The sequence below is a fragment of the Apus apus genome, chromosome 1 (assembly GCF_020740795.1).
Source record: "Apus apus isolate bApuApu2 chromosome 1, bApuApu2.pri.cur, whole genome shotgun sequence".
In the NCBI taxonomy this organism is placed as follows: domain Eukaryota; kingdom Metazoa; phylum Chordata; class Aves; order Apodiformes; family Apodidae; genus Apus; species Apus apus.
Genome location: NC_067282.1, coordinates 117,158,488 through 117,181,929, shown reverse-complemented (window position 1 = coordinate 117,181,929; position 23,442 = coordinate 117,158,488). Strand labels below are relative to the sequence as shown.

Below are 23,442 nucleotides of genomic sequence, written 5' to 3'. Positions count from 1 at the left end.
AATCACGTCCGCAGCAGTCAGCAGCCCTGCCTTGAAACAGGCCTGCAAGACACCTACAAGACAGATAAAAGGGATGGAAAGGAGCACTCCCCACTGCTTATCTTGGTTACAGTCTTAATCACTGGGTAGAAAGCACTGACTAATCAGACTCACTGTATTTACTCACTATGAATATACTAATGAGCTATTAGCATACTGAAATACCCACTCATAGGCTAGAGGGACCCCCACTAACAAAAATTCCCCCTACTGTCTGAGCATGCCTAGTGACATTTTTGAGCACTGTCCCTTTAAATGGAAGCGAGGAATAAGTTAACCAATGTTGTGTGAGAATGGTAAAATAATGTTAAGAAACAAAGTTCTTTCTCACTTTTTTGCACATAAAGTAACACTTCCATTTCCAGAAGTTGATGTTGCTTTGTGGAATACTGCCCTACTCCCTTCTCTCCACAGAACTGCATATTAAAGCAAGTATCTCTACTGTGTGTGGATGCTTCTTGCTCACTGGATGATGGACCCTGTTTTCAGCACAAGATCTTTGTACCAGCTTTTCCAGTCCTGGCTTCTTAATCTTCACTGCAGTTACTTTCATCTACCATAACTCACTGATTTACAAGTTTTTTCTTTCTTGACCTGCTGTCCCTATTCTCTCTGGAAAGTCTTGTTTCTAGTTCATTTTCCAACTCCTCACTTTCAAATTTCTATCTCAGTCTTGATTTCCTCTGCTTTCCTTCTTGTCCCAGCATAATAATGAGTGCAGGTGTGATCATGCGTCACCAGCATTTGGAAAAGGCTGCCTGCATCCAGAAAAAATGGCAGTATTACTAGGGGCAAAGAGAGACAGTCTCTATTCTTTTTTTATGTGTATACCTGCCACACTCCATCACTTAATTTCAGCAAAGGCATAGTCAATGCAGTTTAAAACAGAGCTATGTCAAGTCTCTGTTTAGGTAAGCTAGCATTCATAGCATACACATCTGCAAATAGACTGTGCTTTTATAAAAAAAGTATATAATATTGTAGTATTGTGTACAATACATTCATCTTCCTGTTTGAAGTTGGTTATAGCATGATCATTGTTTATAGAATACTGTGATATCAAATATTTTCACAGCATTTTGCTGTAGACCCTGATATTTAAAACTTTTGTAAAGAGCTTTTTCTGAAACATTCCTTCCAATAATTTGATAAAGCATCTTTTCACCCCTTTTCCATTATACTTATTCCTCTCAAGAAACTCTAGCTATTTTTTTTTCCCTTGTTGAAGAGAAATTCAGCCATTTCTTTCAATAGCAGAACTGATGAACATTTTTTCAACAATGAACCTGGAAAATTTTGGTCCTCAATGCTTGCAATTTCTGTGTTTCTCAAATCACATTTATACCTAAAAAAAATATGTATTTAAAACCTTTATTTAAAGGTTTCATCTATCTAAAGGGATGGAAGGAAAAATTAGCTATATACTAAGAGATGGCTTTTTATTTTTAAGAAATATGAGAGATAAAATAATGTTTAAAAAACTTCATGTGAAAAAAAAAGCCAAATAAAAATATGCAATCTAATTTTCTTTCTATAGGCCTGAATTAGGTTAACAGTCAAATATTAAAAAAAACCAAACAACACAACAGTCTATCTGTTATGTTTTCTGCCTTTTCTTACACACCAGGAAGAAGATGAGACTCCTTTTATTTCTAATAATATTCCAGTGTGCCATAAACAGTGTGAAAACACACAGTGCTTCAAATCCCAATGTCATTTTACTGATGGCAGATGATCTTGGTATTGGAGACCTAGGATGTTACGGGAACAGAACCTTAAGGTATGCTTTAGAGTTTTTCGATGAATTTGTAAAATTAAAAATCCCAAAACATTCAGAGATTTTACTAGCTTCTTTATAACTGACTGGAGTTAATAACCTTTCCAGAGAACAGAATATTTGATCTTTCTTAATTAGAAAAGAATACTTATCTGATGTATTTATCCCACTGGAAAGTTGCATTACAGACAATTGAGAAGCCAAGTAAGAGCAGATCTTAGAGAAGCAAAGTGTAACCAACAATTGTCTTTTAAAATACACGTGACGCAACGATTATGAATTAAGCATATATTTAAGCACTCATTATTTGAAACAAACTTGTTACTAACCAACTGGGAATAAGGTTTAGACTTCCTTCCATCATTTCTCTTCATACTGTAGTCAATAAATTCATCTACACAAACGTTAATGTACCTCAGTAATGCAGCAGTATTCACCTGTATGATCCTTACTATTGATATGATGGTTCTGTAAATAGGACAAGTTTTACCTATTCATTGTGTTTCAGTAGAGCAAAATCTTTGATCCAGTTAAATAAGAGATTCAGACTAAAAGCACCATCCTGTCAAACGTTAAAGTCTTGTTCCTGAAGTTAGTAACAGGTAAAAACTTCTTGTAACTCACACTGAAAAAAAAAAACAACAATAAAAAAACAAAAAAACCAACCCAAAAAACAACTCAGGTTGCAGCTTGTAATTTAAACAGGAAAAAAGTATATACAACACCAATGCTTGGATGAATCCTCCCACAAGTACCAGAACTGCTCCAAGATCTATGTTCTTTGATGTGAGAATTCAGAATTGCATCTTTGGAGTATGAAGAAATTTAACACGCCACAGTTCATAACTGCTTGTTATCAATAAGTGATACTATAGATAGCAAAGAATTAATGTTAGGAAATGTTGGAAATGTAATGTTTCTGACTATTCAGGCTTAGATTATGAGACCTCTAGTGTGCCTTGAGCTCATGGTAATTAATTTCCCAAGTCAGGAACCTATCAGAGCATGCTGTAGCTCCTGGCCAGTCTGCATTCCTATTTTTTTTCTGGGCATGGGATTTTTCCTTGTAGGAACCAGTTTTCATCTGCCTGATGAGCCAGATCACAGACAAGTTTCCCATGCCAATATGGAAATTTTGATGTGCTCCTGGATTTAATATTGCAGATGTAGTCATGTCAGACATATAAACACCATTAATATAGAGCCAAACAGAGCGTCCTAACAATTTGAATTTCCCCTAAAAACTTGCTAGGCAAAGGCAGAAGGGGGACCAAGTAGGGAGTAAATAAGCACAACCTTCCTCCAGCCTCTCCTCTCCCTGTTGGTGAAACAGAAAGGCCATGTAAGTAGTAAAGTTGCAGTTCTGGGGCAAGGCATGAATTAAAAAGGATTACAATACAAAATGTCCAGGTGTCACAGTTTAGCATTGGCCATGAATCATAGCAACATAGAATGATTTGGAGAGCAGATGAAAGTGGGAAAAAAGGTTTTTGTCTCAATATCACAGTGTCTCAGTTCAGTGTTAACACCTGACATAGAAATGTTGAACATGATAGCATTTAGAATTGGAATACCACCGTGGTTTTGATAATTTGCATATGGTAAGTCTTTATTTTCCTGATAGTTTTGGCCTTGGATGCCTTGATCTCACTATACCTGTAAAAAAAAAAAAAAAAAGATCTTTGTGTATTCTTTTGGCTTCTTTCCTGCTTTTCTAGAACCCCTAATATTGACAGACTGGCAGAGGAAGGAGTAACACTTACTCAGCATATAGCAGCATCCCCACTTTGTACTCCAAGCAGGGCAGCTTTCATGACAGGAAGATATCCTATCAGATCAGGTAAAATACCATTATTTATATATAAATACCATATTTTATCTGTGGTAAACTATGCATGTTTTTCTCTGCCCTTTCTTGCTATCTGTATCATTACTGGGTCATTTCAGTGACTAATCAAGCCCAGCCAAGTTAGTCAGCATTTGAAATTTTCCATATATATTGGAAATCTTCACATTTCAGAAGTGTTAATGCAAAAATAAAGCTTTTTATATTGAGAAAAGTATTATTGTTTAAATACTGCGGAAAAAATCTGATGATGATTATTTAAAGTAAGGAGCACACAAATGCCATCGATTTCCTCCACTCTTCAAATAACCCTGAGCTCTCTGCCTGCTTCTCCAGTTGTATTCAGGCTGCTCCCAGGATGTTGGTGGGCACCCCAAGTGTTGATCGCAGAGGTGGATCTAGAAAGACAAAATGGAAGAACCCAGTGTAAATCCTTCCAGTCAGACATTTCTGTTTCCACAAAACATTCCAGTTTAGACGAATTGTAGTTTTTTAAGGGGAAGAGGGAGGAGGACAGGAAGGACAATTCATTAAGGTATTTAAGCAGTCTTTAAAACTGAGAAGAAAGAAAAAAAAATCTCTGTTCTTTCTAAGTATTTTTGTTCCATATCTACCCATACACGGTGTTAAGTATCCTATGAATATATGCATTTAATAACTTCTACTTTTATACCTGATCCAAAGCCAATTTGAGTCAGTGAAGATCCATTCTGTTTATTTTAGTGTGCTGGGACTGAGCTCCTCAGTGTTTAGCTGTGCAAGTTTAACATTCTCTTAACATAATTTTTAGCAAGGATCATTATACATTAATCAGATCACTTGTGCATTAGTGATAAAACATCCTGTCCTTGCTTCTGGGAATGAAAGCAAAGCAAGACTCAGGAGCCTACTTGATACATTCATGCTCATTCAAATCAAGTAACAAGCTTCTGCAGAAGTGCCAGCTAATATAACTTGCTGAATTTTCCATTACGTTCAGCTGCAAAGGAAAATTTTATAAACCTGTTACAGCTGTATTGCTATTAATATTTGCTGAAGGAAAAGCCACAGGTCACTTTCCATTGCAATCCTCGTTCTTATTTCTGAAAAATTAGCATTTGAACTGTTGTTTTGTTTTTTAACTGATCTGCTCTCAGTCATACCTAATCATTTCCGTGTAGTTGCAAGAATTGAACTTTGTCTAAATTAAATTGTAAAAGTACTAAATATGGACTACTTCCAAACATCAGAGAAGAACTAGTAAAAGATTGTTATAGAAGATAATAGAATTATGATGTGGAAAAAACTGCTAGAAATGTAAAACTCCTGCTAATAGAGCTTAAGAAAAATATTCAGAAATGCAGTATTTGATGAGACACAAACTCAGAGAAAGGTAGCTGGAAAAAAAAAAAAATCACAGTTCTGTAGTTTCATTCTGTTAATTTAAGGCAATTACACTAATTTCAGTTACAAGAGATTGAAGTAGCTAAAAATAAATATAAATAAATGTATATAGAGGAAATATAAATATGTAGAGATGACTAAAACTACCTGAACTGTTTATCAATAAAGCTAGCTGGGGTGAAAAACTAAAGTCAACATTTCAAGGGTAGGTTGAGCTCTGTTAAATAAACCAACCTTATAAGTCTATTTTTCATCTAACCACAAGGGATACCTGAGGAAAAATTCTGGTTGTCTACATTAGTCATGTAACCTTGGCACTGCAATCATCCAGTTGCATAATTCAGATTTCCTGGAGATACATCTGCACAGATTTGCATAGATACGCTGCATTCTGTCTGTCTATACTCAGAGCCAGCTCTCAACTGGAATCCTAGTAATCTAATTTTCATGAACCTGAGCTCTCAAGTTCCTCATCCTGAGGGAAGTTTATAATCTCACGTTTGTGTTCCTCAGACTCTCAGTACATAGAAGTTACTGTGCCTTATTTAGGTATTGTCTTGTTAGCTGATACCTGATAAAACAGTCTGTGTGCATTGAATCATGTCTTGGCATGGTCTTCGTGTGCCATTGGAGCACTGGTGCTCTCTCATCAAAGCTGAATGCCTTAGCCACTCTATTTCCTGAATCAGACTCTCTCTCTCTCTTGTTTGACCTCATAATATTTTCATGCCCAGCTGTAAGACTTCCCTACTTCAAGTGTCTTCTCAAAAATCACCTCATAGACTTATAGAAAATGACATATGAGGAAAGTGGAAGTTCTGAGAGCAGAACCTGGGAGTGATATCCTTTAATCCTCAGCTCCATTTGTTCCCCATGTACAAGAAAAATAAATTATACAAGCTCAGCTTCTTTCAGGTGTGTTATACCTTAGAACAGATACAGAAGGGTCTAAAGCTGTTTATGTGCTGGCTGTCCCCACAGTTAAAAGCAAGTAATTCTTTCTCCAATTCTCAATTTCTGGTGTCAATACAGAAAATATCTTGCTCAGCTAAATGGATGATTGTATCTGCCACTTGCAATATTTAGCCTCTGGTGGTAGTATGTCATTTACGTGATACTATCTAAAGCAAAAAAGGTACGCAGAAAGAATGAATGGAAGTTGTTTCACCATATTACCCAAGTCTCATTCATTTTCATTGTATGTAGGAATGGCTGCCTTCTCACGAGTTGGTGTCTTCTTATTTTCTGCCTCTTCCGGGGGACTTCCTTCTGAAGAAATCACTTTTTCCAGACTCCTGAAGCGGAGAGGTTATGCAACAGCTCTAATAGGTAAAACTGTATACATGCACAGCATTATTTTTAATTCATTTCAATCAAAAGAACATTAGCTTTCTGTATAGGCTGTTAAGGGTCTGCACTGAGCTTTTTCCCCCTACAGCATAATGAGGTTAGCACAAAGCTAAGCACATTCCCGCACATATTTGAAGCACTAATCAGGTAAATATGTCTAATTCACTTGCATAGCTATAGTCTTATCGTGTAAGGTACTGAAGAAACATGAACAAATTCAAAAATTGTTCAATTTGTCAAGCTCTCAAAAAGTTTTCAGTATAAATAGAAGTTTGATTACTACAGAGAAACAATGAGGAATTGATTGCAAGAGAAAAGTCAGCACATTGGTGGGTTTCATTTTACCAGTCTTCATATATCCATAGAGTAGATAATGAAATAATGTACCTAGGCTGTCTGGATTCTCTTCTTAGTAATCATACAAAAATAGGCATGTTTAGGAAATTTGGAAATTTGTCTTATCCTGTGGTAGATGTTTAATACAAAAATTTATTTCTCGTTATCAACATAGTTCTTACAACTAACTGCAGTAGAAATACCCAGTGATGGGTAAATGGAACTCCACTAGATTAATATTAAACAGAATTAGACTTAATACCATAAAGTATAATGCCTAAATAATGTGATTTTTTTTTTTCCTTACTTGGCCACTGACTTATTCTACACTTTGTATTTTAAAGATTTTTGTGAAATAAAACTTGCATTACATAATGTGTTTCTTTACTGGAATTGTCAGGAAATAGTTGTTTAGAGAACATCATACTAGCATGTTACTACATTAATTTAGATGATGAATACACCAAATATGATTTTTAAATGTAACAAAAGCTTGCAATTTTGAGATTAATTTTTGTCTAAAAAATCAGGCTGTGTAGCAAAGCTAACAATTTACACCACTGTTCAAAAAATACCTGTGTTATGTAGATAACCAATGTCAATATTCATAAGTAGAAATCCTACTTAGCTGTAGCTCAGTCTTACAAACTGTAAAATATTTTGATGTCTTGACAGATTCAAAACAGAAAGCCATAAAGTCTTAGCAGAAGTATATTTAGTGCAGGTATATTTGAACCGTAGTGCAAAAAAGCCATTTATAATTTGTCATGTTTATCATGGAGTTAATTCCTATTGCTCCATACTCAACTCAAGACTGCAAGAAAAGAATTTTTGTTTGTAACAAGCACTGTCATACAACTCATTTTCTGGGGTTGACCTAGTTAATGTTCTTTTTTTAACTACTTTTGCTGCAACATGACAGCTTGCCACTTAGATCTCCATAAGTTATCTCCATGATGCTTAATGAGAAGTTCTTCTAAGTGGCCTGAATTATAGCTAGGAAACCATAAGATCTAATATTATCATATCCTTAGAGTATAATGAAGGCTTCCAAAAATCAAGGAATGTTTTAAAATTAAGGATAAAGCATATGTAAATGACAAAAAGAAAAATTTGAAGACGATATAGTCAGACTCCGATTCCCAGCCAGCCCATTTTCTGCCTCTGCTGGTATTCTTGTTACATCATACTGGTCTAGGTCAGGGAGTCTTTGCTTGGTTCAATCTAACTCAGCAATTCCTAAACACTTAATTGTCAAATCCTGCACTAGTGATGGATTGGAAAAAGGGTAATTTGAAGCTCTTCAGTTCTTCATACTTGTAATGTCACGTCTTTTTTTTGGCCAAGTTTTTCTCCCCTTTACTCTCTAAGGACATTTTTTTCTTCCCATTAGGGATTTTCCTTTATTTTATTTTATTTTTTTTCTGTCCTCTGTATATATGCTTCCTCTTGCTTGATATGCCCCTAAATATATTTTAGTTATAAATTTACTTCGAGTATTAACTTTTACCTCATTATTTTTCCCTTGTTACACAAAGAAGGTGACATCTAATAAATCTGATAGGAAGAGAGCATTAGAATATCTGCAATGAAATTAAGTTTTCTCAAAACAACAGGTTAACTGAATATGTAATATTTCACCTCCTCCTGGAGAGGAGCAAAACATGTGGATGTTCTGTAGGAAGTAACTGTCCTTAATCTAAATATTCTACTGAAAGTAAGTGAGTATTATTTTAACTACTACTATACTCAATTGCAGTTGAATAAAGTTTGACATTTTCTCACAACTGTTATCCATTGTGTTATCTAGCACCCGGAGAAGTTTAAAATCCAAGTATGTAGATTATCTCCAAATTTCTAATGGATAGACTGAACTTTTTATCTTTCTTCTAGAATGAGGTGTTATAATATTTGAACATACCACGGTAGTGATGTGTTCAATTCAAGAATTGCTGAATCTTTGAAGTAGGATTAGTAGAACAGTTATTAACAGAACATTTTAAAACCTGACTATATTAATAATATATGCATATTTATATGATTTTTGCTATGTATTTCATATATTTCTTTGAGTACATGAAATATTTCTTTTTGCATCTTGCTCTGCATCTTTGATCTTACCTTCATTTATCTTAAAAGCACAACATCATACCAAAAGAGATAGATCATTATATACAATGGAGCAATATTATATATAATATATAATACTTTTCCATTTGCAACTGAGTGAAAAGGTGAAATACAATTTTTTGCAGCCTTTAAAGCATTCTGGGTTCTGAAAAACTGAGTTCTTAAGGAAGTTTCCTGCCTGAATAAGACTTGCCTCTCTTTTCCACTTGCCTTTCATTGCATTGCATTTGCTCTGCAGAAATCTTAATTTTGGCCAAAGGAGAGGAAAAAAGCCTGGGTCTCAAGTTATTAAGGTATTCATAATTTCCATTTAACAGCATAAATTTCACTCAAAAGCTTGGCAGAATTTGCTGAAATATATATGATACTTTTGTGAAGTGTCTATATGGTGAAGCTTCACTTGGCAAAGAAGTGAGAACATTCTGCACTGCTCTCAAATTTAGAAAGGCCTCAGAGTGTAAAGCACACTACAGTAATCTGTTGAAATACCAGCTCAAGGCAGGGGTTATTGTAACAAGGAATGGAACAAAACATGTTGTAGACTCAGTCATCACTTTTTTTTTTTCTTTTTTTTTCACAATAGTGCAGGATCTATCAAAATCCTCTACCTCATCAGCCATTTGAGAATGGCAATTACATCTTCCCATCACAGCTGCCCATGTAATGTGAACCAGTGCTTCTCTTGCTTTTCCCAGCTAACCTCCTGCTGTCTGCTTTGTTTGGCTTAAGTTGCTTCTGAACAAAACTTTTTTTGAGGCTCAAGTTCATCTTGACATTGAACAATTTGTTGTGCTTGCTAAACCACTTTCGATAAAAATAGGTTCTATGTTTTCCTCTGCCCTAATTTGTTGTTATGAGATTCTTCTGTCCTGGCTTGAGATGTCTGGTTTTATTGAGATCTGGTTCAAACAAACTTCTTTATGTCATAGTAGATGACCTTGAAAGTATATTTAGTTTATTTGAGTTTCTTTTTCATATTATTTTACTGAGTCGTAGGTGTTTTGAGATGGACAAATAAGAGCAAAATTAAATTTGTGATTATTTGTGATTAATACCTCTTACTTTATTTCAGTTATCTATCTTGATGAGAGTTGCTTCATGCTCACCTTGCTAGACATCTGCCTTTATGGTTATTCCGAAAAGACAGTCATGTCTTTATGACTTCTAAGAGAAAACACTGAAGGATTTATTTTCCATAATCTGTTTCTTTGCTTGCTGAGAATGAGGCTCAAAGTTGCAGTCTTAGCTCGCCCTTTATGACACCATTGTAACATTCAATAATTCAGTATAGTGGCTTGCATTCCTGTTTTTTCTTTGGCCACAGTAACGTTCACTGGTCCATGTCAAAAGTAGTGACAAGAGCCATTCCATCTGCAGAAAGCAGAACACCACTTCAGGTGAGGGGCCATCTGACAGTAAGTGGGAAAACTTCTGATGGGGTGAGAAAGCTGTAGAGACCTCTGTTTCACTGTCACATAAGCAGACCTGAAAATGCTTTTATGCCTGCATCTATGATACACAGAAGGTATTTCTCACCTAAGACCATCAAGAGAGGTACGAGGAGAATAGATCTCAACTAAATAGTCAGTTAAGCTTGACATTTCTGTGGTATTTTTCTCCACCTTTGCTTAGTCACATGGCATTCCCATCTCATACCTTAGTTCTGTCATTTGTGAAGGAGAAATAATGACATTGAGCCCATTTCCTAGGCACCGTTAAAAAAAATCAGAACTGACCTCCATCGTCAGCCTCTTTAGTACTGTGGTACCTGCATTTGTCATTGCCAAAGGCAGAAGTGCAGGATGTTTATGGTCCTGTTTAGACCCAGCAGATGCTCAGGACTGCCTGCATTGGGGCTCTTTCTTACAGATGTGCAAAAGCTGGGATACTTCAGGAAAGGGGAACATTCTATATATGCTTTTTTCCTTTCATGTACTTTCTACCATGTCTATCCTGAATTCTCTACAACAAAATATTTCAAATTTCTTTGGACTAAGCTATGGGGCTGAGGACTTCCTGGGTTCTTGGGCTTTTTTATTATTTTCTTTGAGATCACAAACCCTGAATTATGCTGTCCATGTTTAGATATTTGATACAAAAATATATATATATAAATTATGGCCCAGCAGTATACATTGTCATCTCTTTTGTCAAGGGTGACGTGTTTTTTCAAATATTCAACAACATTTCCTTGCTAAGACCAAAGAGGCTCCAGCAATATTTTTTGTCAATAGGCTTAAGTGAATTTATTTTTTTTAATTATGCATTTGAATTTAAGTAACAGCTACAAAACAGGTCTGTTGCACTAAGGGATGCATAACCATATGGTAAGGGGTTTTACCTGAGTCATAGAGTGAATTAGCTAGATACTTATTGTAATCAGCATGAACATAGGTTATGCTGCTAGAATACAAATCAGAATCACTGTTTTCTTGTGTCAGTCAGTGTCCAACATTATTGCAGAATTAGAATGTTTTCCTAGTGAGACAAAAGGCTGTGAGAACATTTAATTTACTTCTTACTGTTGTTTATCTTTTTATTTACATATGCACATAAAATATATATATATTAAAAATAATCCCCCTCACTATATATATGTATGCATACAGTGATGGAGATGGGCAATTTCAGAGATTTTGCAATCACATAAATAATTAATGCCTTGTTTCTTTCAATATTATTGATTTATTTCCTCTTTGTTACTGTTTTTTTTTGTTTTGTTTTTGTTTTGTTTGTTTTTTGTTTGGTTGGTTTGGTTTTTTGGGGTGGTATTATTTGTTTGGTTTTTCAGCTAGTTCAATGTGAATGATTTGCCAGAAAAAAATTCAGAAAACATATTTTGTGACTCCATATTTTCCTAAGAAAGCAGGAGCCTCTACAAAATGTTTGTGGGGTTTTTTTATGACTACTTAACTATAGATGCAAAAAGGCTTCATTTTTTAATTTATCTCCCTGTTAGGTCTCTTGCTTTTCAGTGACCTGCTAGCCCACTCAGAATTTAATGGTCTCTATCAGGAGCTGTGCCAAACTATTTCTAACTAAAACCAAGAGGCAGATATGAAACAAAGTGTTTGATGAATGCATAAAGAAAGGTTAGATAGAAAATAGGGATCTGCACAATAAATGCTGCTGCAAGTGGATATCAATCAGACAGTGACAGTTTGATGTTTGGAATAGAACACATTATAAGTTTGATGATTTAACTACAAAAATGTTCCCTGTCCTTTTCTCTTTGTAGGAAAGTGGCATCTTGGGATGAACTGTGAAAGCAGTAATGACTTCTGTCACCACCCCCTCAGTCATGGATTTGATTACTTTTATGGGCTTCCCGTGACCAATTTTAGAGACTGCAAACCTGGCCAAGGCAGCGTATTTTTAAAAGGGGTTCAGAAATCACTTGTCATCCCAATCCAAATTACTGTAATCACCCTGGTCTCTTTGGCAATAGTGCAGTACATTGGCCTCCTCAAAATACCTCTCCAAGCATTGGGTTACTGCTTGTTAATAACCACAATTTCACTTGTGGGTTTGATTTTTTTCTTTTATCATTTTCGACATCTGAACTGTTTCTTAATGAGGAACCATCAGATTATCCAACAACCTCTATCCTATGAGAACCTTACTCAGAGACTGACAAAGGAAGCTGTGCAGTTTATAGGAAGGTAGGTTTCTAACTGTGGTACAAGTTAACACTGGTGTTTCACAATGATGATGTTTCCAAAAAAGTAGAAAAAAAGAAGTGAACTGGTGGGCATGATCTTTTTCTTTCTTTGAAAGGTTACTGAAGTTTATCTTTTTAGTGAAAGTGACTGGGTTTATTTCTATCGGGTATGTCTTTCTTTCTCCATACAAATTAAAAGCTATTTATGTTTACATGCTTTCTTGGTCACTTTTATAACTGCACCATTTCTAAAAATAGTTAATCAAAAGTAGAAAGATGTTCAAAGACATAAGAAGTCCTGAATTACTATGCTGAAACTATGTATCAGGTTGTTATTGTGAATATATTCGCATGGTATCATTGCTGAATGAAAACTTATACCAAATAATCAGAAGCTACCTTTTCTGCACTGAATGACTGCATGCGGTCACACGTCAAGAGTGTTAGCAAGAAAGTGTTTATCTAAAATCTTGATCTCATGCCTCTGCTTTTCTATGATTTCTATGATTATAAATATTTTATGTGGCCATCTCTATTAATCATGCCAAAATAAAATATTTAATATAAAATTTAAGTGAATAAGTCTTCCCAGCAATCAACATCCTCATGAGCATTTTTAGATAAACTAAAACATCTTTATTTCCTCTTGGCAATGGAGATAGATACAAAGATGTCTTCTCATCTATATTCTAACTAATTTAAAAGTACTTTGTTTTCTACAAACACACACACATACACTCCCTTTGAAACTGTTGAGAGGTTGTTTGCTTGATGATCAAGTATTTGGTGATTTTGAAAGATTCTTGAGTATATTGACTATACATTGATTCTTCTGTGATTTACAAGTACTTAATGTGCTTGTAGTGATTCATAATTTTTGTTGATATCTCTGAATGCTTCATTGATTTCAATGCAATAACAAAAAAAATTTAGCCTCAAAACAGTTAAGTTCAAGATTGGAATGGATGCTGGAAAGCTAGTAACTCTTTTAATATTATTAATGTACAGAGTGTTATTGTATGGCTTAGTGTTTAGAGCTGGCAAAACAAGGTATCATCAAAGTCACATTGCTTTTTTGACTCAACTGGAAGTGAGTGGCTTTACATCAGCTGGGCACTTGGCCCCAGTTCTCAACATAGTTTCCAGATAAAAGTTATGTTAAATTGAAGTCAAGATTAGTAGCACATACTTGTAATTAGCAATAAACTTTTTGTACAGGAATGCTGCAATTACAGTTAGAATTATAACCCAGACAACTCAGAGTCAATGTTAAATTAAAGAATACTCAAACACATTAAAGTATTGAGAAGCTATTAGGGCATTTGAGCAATCTTAGCTGTGCCCTGAAGTGAATTCAGATGCAAAGTATATGACCATAAAGCTTGCTCCTGGGGATAGAAGTAATTAGATTAATATTTACTGAACTGATCTGTTCCATATATCACTGTGAGCAACAAAATCGATATTTGCTTTGACACACTAGCTCTTACATTGTATAGTTCATACATGGGTAGACCATGGCTTTTCTGACTAGTCTACCAAAATTTTTAGGACAATGATCATCAAAAGGCAACCAGCTTACACCAGCAGTCAGACATTTGGTGCTCTTAAGTGAAGGGCCACCAGGTTGTTGGAAGCCATGGCTGCTCCACAACATTCTTGTGCACAGAAATCTCCCTCAACTCTCCTTTAACTACATTTGACTCAACACTTGATTTGTCATGCAGGCTTATTTTATTTAGATGATAAAATAAGTAGCAAGCTCAGGCCTGGACACCAATATTCCCTGTGCATAAGTATATCAGAGTTCAACCAACGCTAAAGAATTCAGAGCAATTTGCCAAAACTGGTTCATAATACATTTTCTTATCAAACTAAAAATCATCAGCTATCATGCGTGTTTTAATGGCTAATTATCTTTCCAATAGATGTATGATGAAGCTCTGATCTTCAACAGCACTGTAACTTCCTGTATAGCCCTTTTATGTAATATTTATAAACAATATTTGTGAATGCATATATACACACACACATTTATAAACCAATTTCAACATAAATGTTTTATCTAAGTAAGTTTATTATACCTATTACCTATATTACCTTTATAGGTTCTTCTGAGTTCAGGCAATGGACTTCTGACATTATTCTCTTTTCTAGCTATTTCTAGACATATTGCCATCTTTATGAGTTCTTACCCTGGATAAAATAATTAGATTTTATATTTTTCAAGCCTTATTATAATTTCTTCATAGCATATAGCTATGTGCTTTTATATTTACTTTGGTCTGGTTTCTGGAGAGGTGATATTGTATTTCTTCTTCCTTACTCCATGATATGTAGATTACTGTTTTCATTTGTTCCTAGATAACTTGAAAAAGAGCAAATACAATATTCAGTGCTTAGTGATGGCACTAGAGAAGAATGTATATGATATACAATTACAAGTGTCAGAGCCAGTGTGTGAAAATAAATACTAATTTAGTTGCTCACCCTAATTACAAATGGGCAGGTAAGCTCAGTCTATGTTAATTCTAATTCCTTTTTTCCCAAGAGCAAGTGTGTAATATTGTAAGCCTACCAGAACATTCTCTAGAATTTACAGTGTATTTGAAAGTCAAATGGATGCTAATTATTTCATGTTAAGTTCAATGTGGTTGTCACTCATGTGTATTCAGTGTGTCTTTTACTGACCAGCTGCACAGACAATCCAAATTTGGAAAATGCCCAAGAACTGTTTTTAATGTATCAGAAATTAACAAAAGTACCACTCTATGTTACAGGATACCACTCTGACAATTTTTGATAGCTGATCACAATGAATACAATTAAAAAGAAAAAATCCTAATGAAATCTAACTTCTGGAAAATGGATTTTTCATACAAACATGTTTATATTTAAAAGCTATTGTGCAGATGATGTTGAATAATTTTCATGCAGATTTATATTTTTTCAGTCATAGATTGCATAGCTGTAACATTCAAAATTTTGTGATGACAGTTAATATTTTTTTTTAATTTTTTTTTCTCAGTCCCATTTCAGTCTTTGAAACACTGTTACAGAATTTATTCAAATTTATTTTCATCTAATCTGGCACACTGTGGTTTAGAGTTTCTCCATATATCAGTATGTCTTAAGATCAGGCCGTTGGCATGTTGAAGTGGAGACATATTACTGAAATCAGGTGGTTTTTATTAATTCTACAAGAAGATTCTTTGTAATTTACAACAAAATACAAATTATAGAAAAGCGTGCATATTTGTGTACACATGATGTATATGCACACATATATTAAAAAAGGGTAGGAACTTACAAGCCATAACAACGCTACTAAATCTTTATCCTTTTTTCTCAGCCTTCTGCTAGTTCCTTTTGAACAGAAGATCTAACGTATTTATTCCTATACTTTAGGGTCTTGTGAAAATGAAAGATTTTAGTTGTTTATGTCATCTAGGAATGATAAAGAACCTAACTAGTTTTGCAATGAGTGACAGACTTCATTTTAAATGGAACACTTTTAAAAAAGCAGTAGACCTGTAAACTGGGCTCCAGACTTTTGCAGGGAAGAGCGATTTAGTTATGAATGTGATCTGTAGTAGCTGAGAAATTTCTTTTTTTCCTATGCTTACAAGAATGTAAGGGGAGAAAGGGAGAAAAAAGGTTATCTAGAAAGGACATAAAAGCATATATGAATTGTGTACCTTATGCATTTAAAGGATGAAATACACATTAAATTAGAGATGTCAAAAGTATCTTGGCTATTGTCATGGAAGAATAATTTCTAAAATAGAGGTATAGTAGAAACACATCTCACTTTTCGTAGACTCTTGAAAGAGTCAGATTTTCTGTACTTTTAATTTTTATTTTCCCTCTCTCATTCAGTTTTCAACACCTTTTCTGGTTTTGATAAGTTACCCCCAAGTATCCTGGAGTTCTCATTTCTGATTTTGAAAAATTTTGAAAATATGAGATTTGTGGTTTAAAGTGTGTCTTTTTTAAAAGAGTAAGACAGAAGTATTTATTCATAGATTCATTCATGCTAGCAAGAATTTTCACACTCTTGGCTGTCAGAAAAAGAGAAAATCCAGCTTGTAGGACAAAATCCTGTTTTGATAAAACTAAACCAAGGTTTACCTTTTTCTTCTGAAAGAGCAAGAATTGGTGAAGTGCATTCAGCCAGTCCAGTCACACAGAGTGCTGTCTAAATGGTGACCTAGTCTGGAAGTTGAGGAGGCAGCCATGGAGAATAAGCATTGAATTAATTTATCCATTTGAGGGAATATTGAATAAGAATATTGTTTTTAATGAAAGGAGGGTTACAGGAGAGGAAAAGTTAGGTTTACATCTGCCTATATCGACACACGGTTATGTATTTGTGCTGAAAATATCTCTTCAGATTATATACTTCAACATTTTTGCTTTCTTTCATTTTAGCTGTGTCTCTGGTGCACTGTAACTATGAAAATTACTTACTCTCACTGAATATGTCTTATTACATCCTCTGTACTTATCCTTGCAAGAAGTTATATCTATTATCCCTGTATCTATTTCAAATATTTCTGTGCAGGCTGTTTCAGACTTATGGATGAATTAACTGGAATTTCTAAGATTTTGGGGAGTATAGAAGCAATTCTTAACTGAATTTTAACACAACACAGTGTTTTCTCAGCTCAGACAAAGCCAATTATATCTGCTTTCATAGCCAGCTGCTGTGAATCATAATACCTTCACACATATAGGGGATGTAGTAGTCTAATAGGTTAAAAATATGTACTTTATGACAGAATGTGAGGACAGTTTCACATCTAGCAAAATTTTTTTGTTCAAAAAGACTGTACTTGTCAAGAATAATAAAGGTTAATTTAGAATTCATTGTGAAAAAGTAAACCAAAATCTTGTCATGTCATGTTCCCACTTCATTTCCCATATAGAATCATACTTGAAATCTCAGTTTGATGTGACAACCGCAGGCCAACAAATTCAGAGCCCCACCTGTTGCTCTGTTGCAGTGGTCTTAGATCAATATCAATGCAAAGCAGAGAGTACCCAAGGAATTTTTAGTGCAGCAAATATTTAGAGTAAAATTGCTGGGAAAAAAAGACCCGTGTATGAAACACAACATGTCAGATGAGTTGTAACTTGCTTTCTCACCCACTTTAAAGCTGCGTTTAAGTGAACTGAATTCTTGGGTAATGTAATGACTCCTCACTCTAAATAAGAAGAACCTAGTACTACGTGATGCAGAGGAGTCATCAGCAGCATGATGCATTTAGATTTTTGCAAGATCAGTTAAGCACACATTGAAGAGAGTCTTATGTCAAGTGTGTGTAATCTCTGTTACAACTCAATAATTGAAAAGATTGCATGATTCTTGTAAGGATAACATTTTTTACTGTATTTGAGTAGGTGACTCTCAGATCTTTTGAAACTGAAGTTCCCTGTGTTTGAACTGTGTAAAAGATAGTAGCAATACGATGTTGAAGGGGCTATTTACTGAAGTGGTTCAGGAGTTAAGCTGTTATTCTCAAATTTCTCTCCTGCTTACTAGCTGATATTTCCATTCCATTTTCAAGGTCACAGCAAAGGTAGTCAGTTATGATTCTCCTCAAAGAGTTTTGGCAGCAGATAAATAGCTGCCTGTGATCTTTTATAGGATATTAATAGGTGAGACACTTCTCACCTGACAGCAAGCTGTCAATCTGAACCTGTCAATTTGAGTTGCAAAGAAGAGAATGATGTAGTGCCTTTCCATATCAATCATTGATTCAATGACTCTTCATGAAAGGTAGATCTTTGTGTCAATTCCCTTTGAAAAAAAAACACAACAAAACAAAACACAAACCTGAGTTGTAATCTCTTGAAAATAACATTTAGTGGAGGCTTTTGGTACTCATTTTTAGCAATACAGATATACTTTTCAAAATGCATAGATATGAACTATCTCTGTGACATTAGAACAAGGCAGTTTGCATGAAAACTAGATTGTGCTTGCACAAAAAATATGAAGTAGATTTTTGTGGTGTTTTTCCCTAGAATTTGTATATTACTCTCTATTCAGTGAACTGTGTTTAAAGGAAAAATCAAAGATAATCCCATATAGTAAAAAGCTCAGGTTGTAAACCAAAAATGAACTGCCTTGCAGAAATGTTCTTTAATGAAAGGTCAGTGTTACATTAATATACATATGAAATATTTAACTTATAAATATACATTTTTTTTTTACTTGAAGTGCTGACATTTTCAGTCTTTTTAATTGACTCAGAAGTCTCATGTTCTCACATGTATAACCTCTCAAAAAGTACAAAACACAATGTTGTGGAAAGTGTATCTTTTATGAAAAATACTGCATTTGTTGTTATTTTTTTTTTAGTCTGTACTTTATAATACTAAGATAATACAGGTTACATGAGCAAATGTTTTAATGGAATTAAAAATATTTTGTTTACATTTTTCACATGAAAAATGCTCTATTTATTCTGTCATTTTTTAGAAATGGAGAAACTTTTAATGAATAAAATGTCCCAGTCAGAAACACACTTACCAAGGGAGTAATCTGGATAAAATTTTCCCATTTTGAGTTTATGTACTGCTGCCTAAATGCCACTAAAAAAAAAAGCTTCAACCATGCAACTTATGCAAAAAGAAGATCCAACCAAGGAGAGAGGAAAAATGGATCATAAATGTACTAGATTAAGCCTACTTATTTGTCCTTAAGAATAAAGTATTTATATCCAATGAATCCCTTTTATTAACATACTTTGTTTTCAAGTTCTAAAGGTTAGGGGTTTTATTTTCATTGTTTTCAGTTTGTATGTGCCTTTCTGTATTGTTTCTTCTCTCTTGAAAAGTTGAACAAATCAGCTGCTGTTGATGCAAATCACAGGTATTAACCACTACATATTGGTGAGGGAATATATGTTAAATAAAGCAAAAAATACTTTGTTGTTAGCTACATGCTTTAAGGCAAAATTCAGACAAGTTTTCTAGATAACGCTTTTGTGATTCAACTGATATTTACAACATGCATCATGTACTGCAAATGCTGTTAGAGCATACAGCAGTAAATTTGGCTAGTATTGCACAATTTAAAGTTCTATAAATAATGCATAAGAAAAAGTTCTTATTGAGCTGTGAATTCACAGCCTACTGTAACCAATTATAAATGTCGTGTTGACAGATCACATGAACAGCAACATTTACAGAGGATCTATTTGTTGCATTGCTTCTTTTGTACTAGTTCAGGAAATAAACTTAAGACAATGGAAACTTATTGTGAGAGGAAAAATATTTATATTAGTATGTATTTTGACATTACTTATTCTTTGTTACAGCATATTTGTAGTATTATGTACTGATTACATGCATGGACATATAGAGCAAGAGAAGACTTGGTCATACGTTTCAGTGCAGGATAAACGAGGAAAACTACTAGTACACTTGATTTAACATAGTCAGTGATATTCTGGTATGTTTGACCCTGGTCCTCATAATAGTCTGGTTGGTCATCTTCCATATGACCTTGTGAGGAAGATTACTGTGTTTCATACATACATATAGTTACAAAGGTATGTTTTTGAACAGCAGTTGTATTCAGGTTTTGAAATATGTACTAGTAAAGTGAAGAGAGGTGTTTGTAGCCAAAACCTTCTAGGTTCTCGCGTTTAAACAAGTCCTCCTTCAATATATATAGAAAATAGTCATTAGATACTTGTTTTCAATTCAGTATGCAGTTAAGAATGACATTTTTACTCTCTGTGTGTGTATTCAATATGACCCTGTAATCAGTTACAGTATTCCTTCTTCATGATTGTTGGTTTTGGTTTTTTTTAGATCTATTGTAGCAAGATTTTGCTGTAGAAATTTTGTTATCAAATATACTAAAGGTTTGAGGATTTCTTTTGGTTTGTTTTGCTTTTTTCCAGGAATACTGATGCACCATTTCTTCTTGTCCTGTCTTATCTCCATGTTCATACTGCTCTATACGCTTCAAGAAATTTCAAAGGAAAGAGCAAGCATGGTTTATACGGGGATGCAGTGGAGGAAATGGACTGGAGTGTAGGTATGTTAAATCTGCTTCTAAGATCAATGGAGGAAATTAATGGAAGACTTACATTCATGTCCAACAAAAGCAGACTTCAGCAATTTGGATGTCTGCAGTAAATCTGACATACCTGTGCTTTATACTTAGAGGAAAGAAACAGTAATTTAAAAGGCACAATAATTTGACCTCTCATTATATCTACCTTATGATCAAATTTATCATGTCCTACAAATGCCTGCTTTCTTATTTGACTATGAAGGTAGTCTATGCAGTATGGACTTGGCAGAGATGTGAACATCTTAACTGTGGACATTTGAATCAGAATAGTTTAATCCAGCCCCCTGAGCTTCTGGGTGCCATCTGGTTTCTGCAGGTTGTCCTTATAAAAACAATAGACCAGCTTGAAAAGTGATCACATTGTATTGATATTAGAATATTTTCAAATAAATTGACTACAGTATCAAATTATACAGTATGAATTCGCTCAGGTGAGGTCCACTTCTGTTCAAGAATAGTCAAAACCAAATTATTTGCCCTTCAGAGCCTTCCATTCTCTCTGAGACTGGTGAGCAGCTGATCATTACATCTTTCAACAGGATTCACTTATCTCTGGATGAATTGGAGTGACTCTTTGATTCCAGAGATAATCACACGTGAAAGCAGGAGGTCATATTTTAAAAGAATCCTATTGGAGAACTGCAGTATTAGGAGCTAAAGATAAGCTTTCATTCCTCCTTCCCCGGTGCAGATCGATTCTGTTCTCAGTACAAATTGTCTTTCCTCAAGAAAGTGTTACTTCCTTATCAAGTTGGTATAAACAGATACTCAGCTTTGGTGCATACATATTTTTAAATTATGCAAGCATGTGCAGTGTAAAATAATTTATATTCCTTTGCATATTTTGCATCCAGAGGTCCAGTGTCAGAAGCTAGAGAAAAAAAGGCATCATGTTACATTTATTGATTTCTAATGTATTTAGTGCAATGTTTGCAAAAATGAGGAAAGTGAGAAGCTGTGATACACTTAGTAGGAAGCATTTTCAATGTGGAAGGTAACTTTTATATAACAAATATTGTGAAACAGGTTTTGTTATGAGAGTGGGTTTCATTCCTGAATCTTTATTACTTCTGTCAATGGCCACCAGCATTTGCTCGATCAAGTGCTTGCCTTAGACAAAAGTATGCATGCGTTGCAATTTCTGTTTGCATCCACATTGTAGTAAGCTACTGAGCAGTAGCTTGTCTTACCATCTGTGTTTGGTTTTGCTATTTCTTTTTCTATTCCATGATAGTTTGCTTACCCCAGCCTCACTGGCCACTTGCTGCTGACATTACGTTTTGCTGCCTCCTTCAGGAGAACGGCTCCAGGGTTTAAACAGCAAGCTGGAAACCCAGGCAGCTGGCGTGCTGCTGATTCAGAGTTTTTAATAATGCAGAGATGGCAATAAATTGAAAACCACTGCTTTCTTGCAGAATAACCATGGGCTCTTAGGACATGTGTCAAACAAACCTAACTGTAGGACAGAAGCACATTATTTAAAAAACTTGGAATAAACCAAAGATGTAAGCTCAGTGGTGATAACATGATGCTTTTGAACAACTGCAGAGAGGAGATACATGAGTTTCCTCATGTATTGTCCTTTACAATCCATTGCAGGAGCATAACGCACAGCGGAGCTAGCTTAATCACAAAATAAATCCTTATCTGTCGGAAACTAGTATACAAGCTTCAAATTTGTTTCAGCTGGGGGTCTGGTTGCTTGGTTTTGCTTGTCTTTTAGGACTCCTCTGTTGTCAAATTGCATATTTGCTCCAGGAGGTAGAAAATATGTTTAATTCCTCTGTTACTTTCTCCTCCATTATTGGAATGGGGAAAAAAATGGCTGACAGTTCCAACAGACTTTGAAGGAATAATATAGCGCCTTTTTTTTTTTTTTTTTTTTTTTCAATTGAAGGGACCACTTATTTCCATTAACCTCCACTGAACATTCCAGTCTTAATGCATCAACTAAGTAGATTTATTCACTGTACTGCTGATGTTAGTAACCCCTATTTCCTTGGAAAGCCTCTGAAGATGTTAAGAGTATAGAAGTCAAACAAAATTGTCTGAAAAAGCTGAAAAAATGAAAACCTTTCCACAAAGGGGAGTTTTATCATTCACTAGACAGAAAATAGTATTTATGCATAGATGAATTTAACTTGAAAAAGCAGTAAGTACAAAATAGCCCAGATATAACAATATTCTGCAAAACCTTATACTTGAAGACAACACAAGAAGAGGAAGAAACAATGAGTGTATAGAAAACTACTTAATAGCACCACATCAGCAATTATTAGTATCTAGTAGGAAAAGAAACATCAACTTCAACTCAATTTTGAAATAAACTAACAATATGTTCTCTACTGAATGGGAAATATTGTGGAAAATCCTTGTGGATGAATGAAAAAAAAACAAAAAAAAGAGAGTAGACAAGAAGGTAGAAGTTCAGACTGTCAGGTGCCAGGGATAAAAGTTATATCAAGATAGGACCATGAAATGCAAAAGAAATACTGTTCCTCATTTGAGAGATCAGCAAGAATCTGAAAGAGTTTAGCTGCCATTTTCAAGGAGAAAAATCAGCAGCCTTTATAGTAAGGCAAAGAAGTCTACTCAGACTGAGAATTATAAATAAAAGACAATTCTCCACTTTCATTTGTTTATTTATTGAGAATCAATTACCTAATTGGACAGTTATTCAATTATACAACAATCTCCATGCTAGGAGAAGAAAAACCTGTAAGACATTGAATAGAATACTTCTTTGAATATTTCATGTTTGTGAGTTGTTAAAACAATACTGAAGAGTATGATTACAGTCCTTGTCAAAAACACAAAATACAGAC

General features: G+C 34.6%; 1 protein-coding gene across 20 annotated transcripts in view; it reads left to right on the top strand.

The window, feature by feature from the left end:
* STS (steroid sulfatase) overlaps nucleotides 1-23,442 on the top strand; it is a 114,596-nt gene that overhangs the window by 21,038 nt on the left and 70,116 nt on the right. For all 20 annotated transcript variants that reach the window (XR_007888384.1, XR_007888385.1, XM_051608202.1 and 17 more), the window contains 5 exons: nucleotides 1,667-1,819; nucleotides 3,535-3,656; nucleotides 6,252-6,374; nucleotides 12,100-12,523; nucleotides 20,442-20,578. Coding sequence is in view for 18 of the 20 variants with exons in the window: in XM_051608202.1 (XP_051464162.1) it covers nucleotides 1,667-1,819; nucleotides 3,535-3,656; nucleotides 6,252-6,374; nucleotides 12,100-12,523; nucleotides 20,442-20,578 (959 nt within the window). In the remaining 2 variants the exon portion in view is untranslated. The remainder of the gene's footprint in view (nucleotides 1-1,666; nucleotides 1,820-3,534; nucleotides 3,657-6,251; nucleotides 6,375-12,099; nucleotides 12,524-20,441; nucleotides 20,579-23,442) is intronic.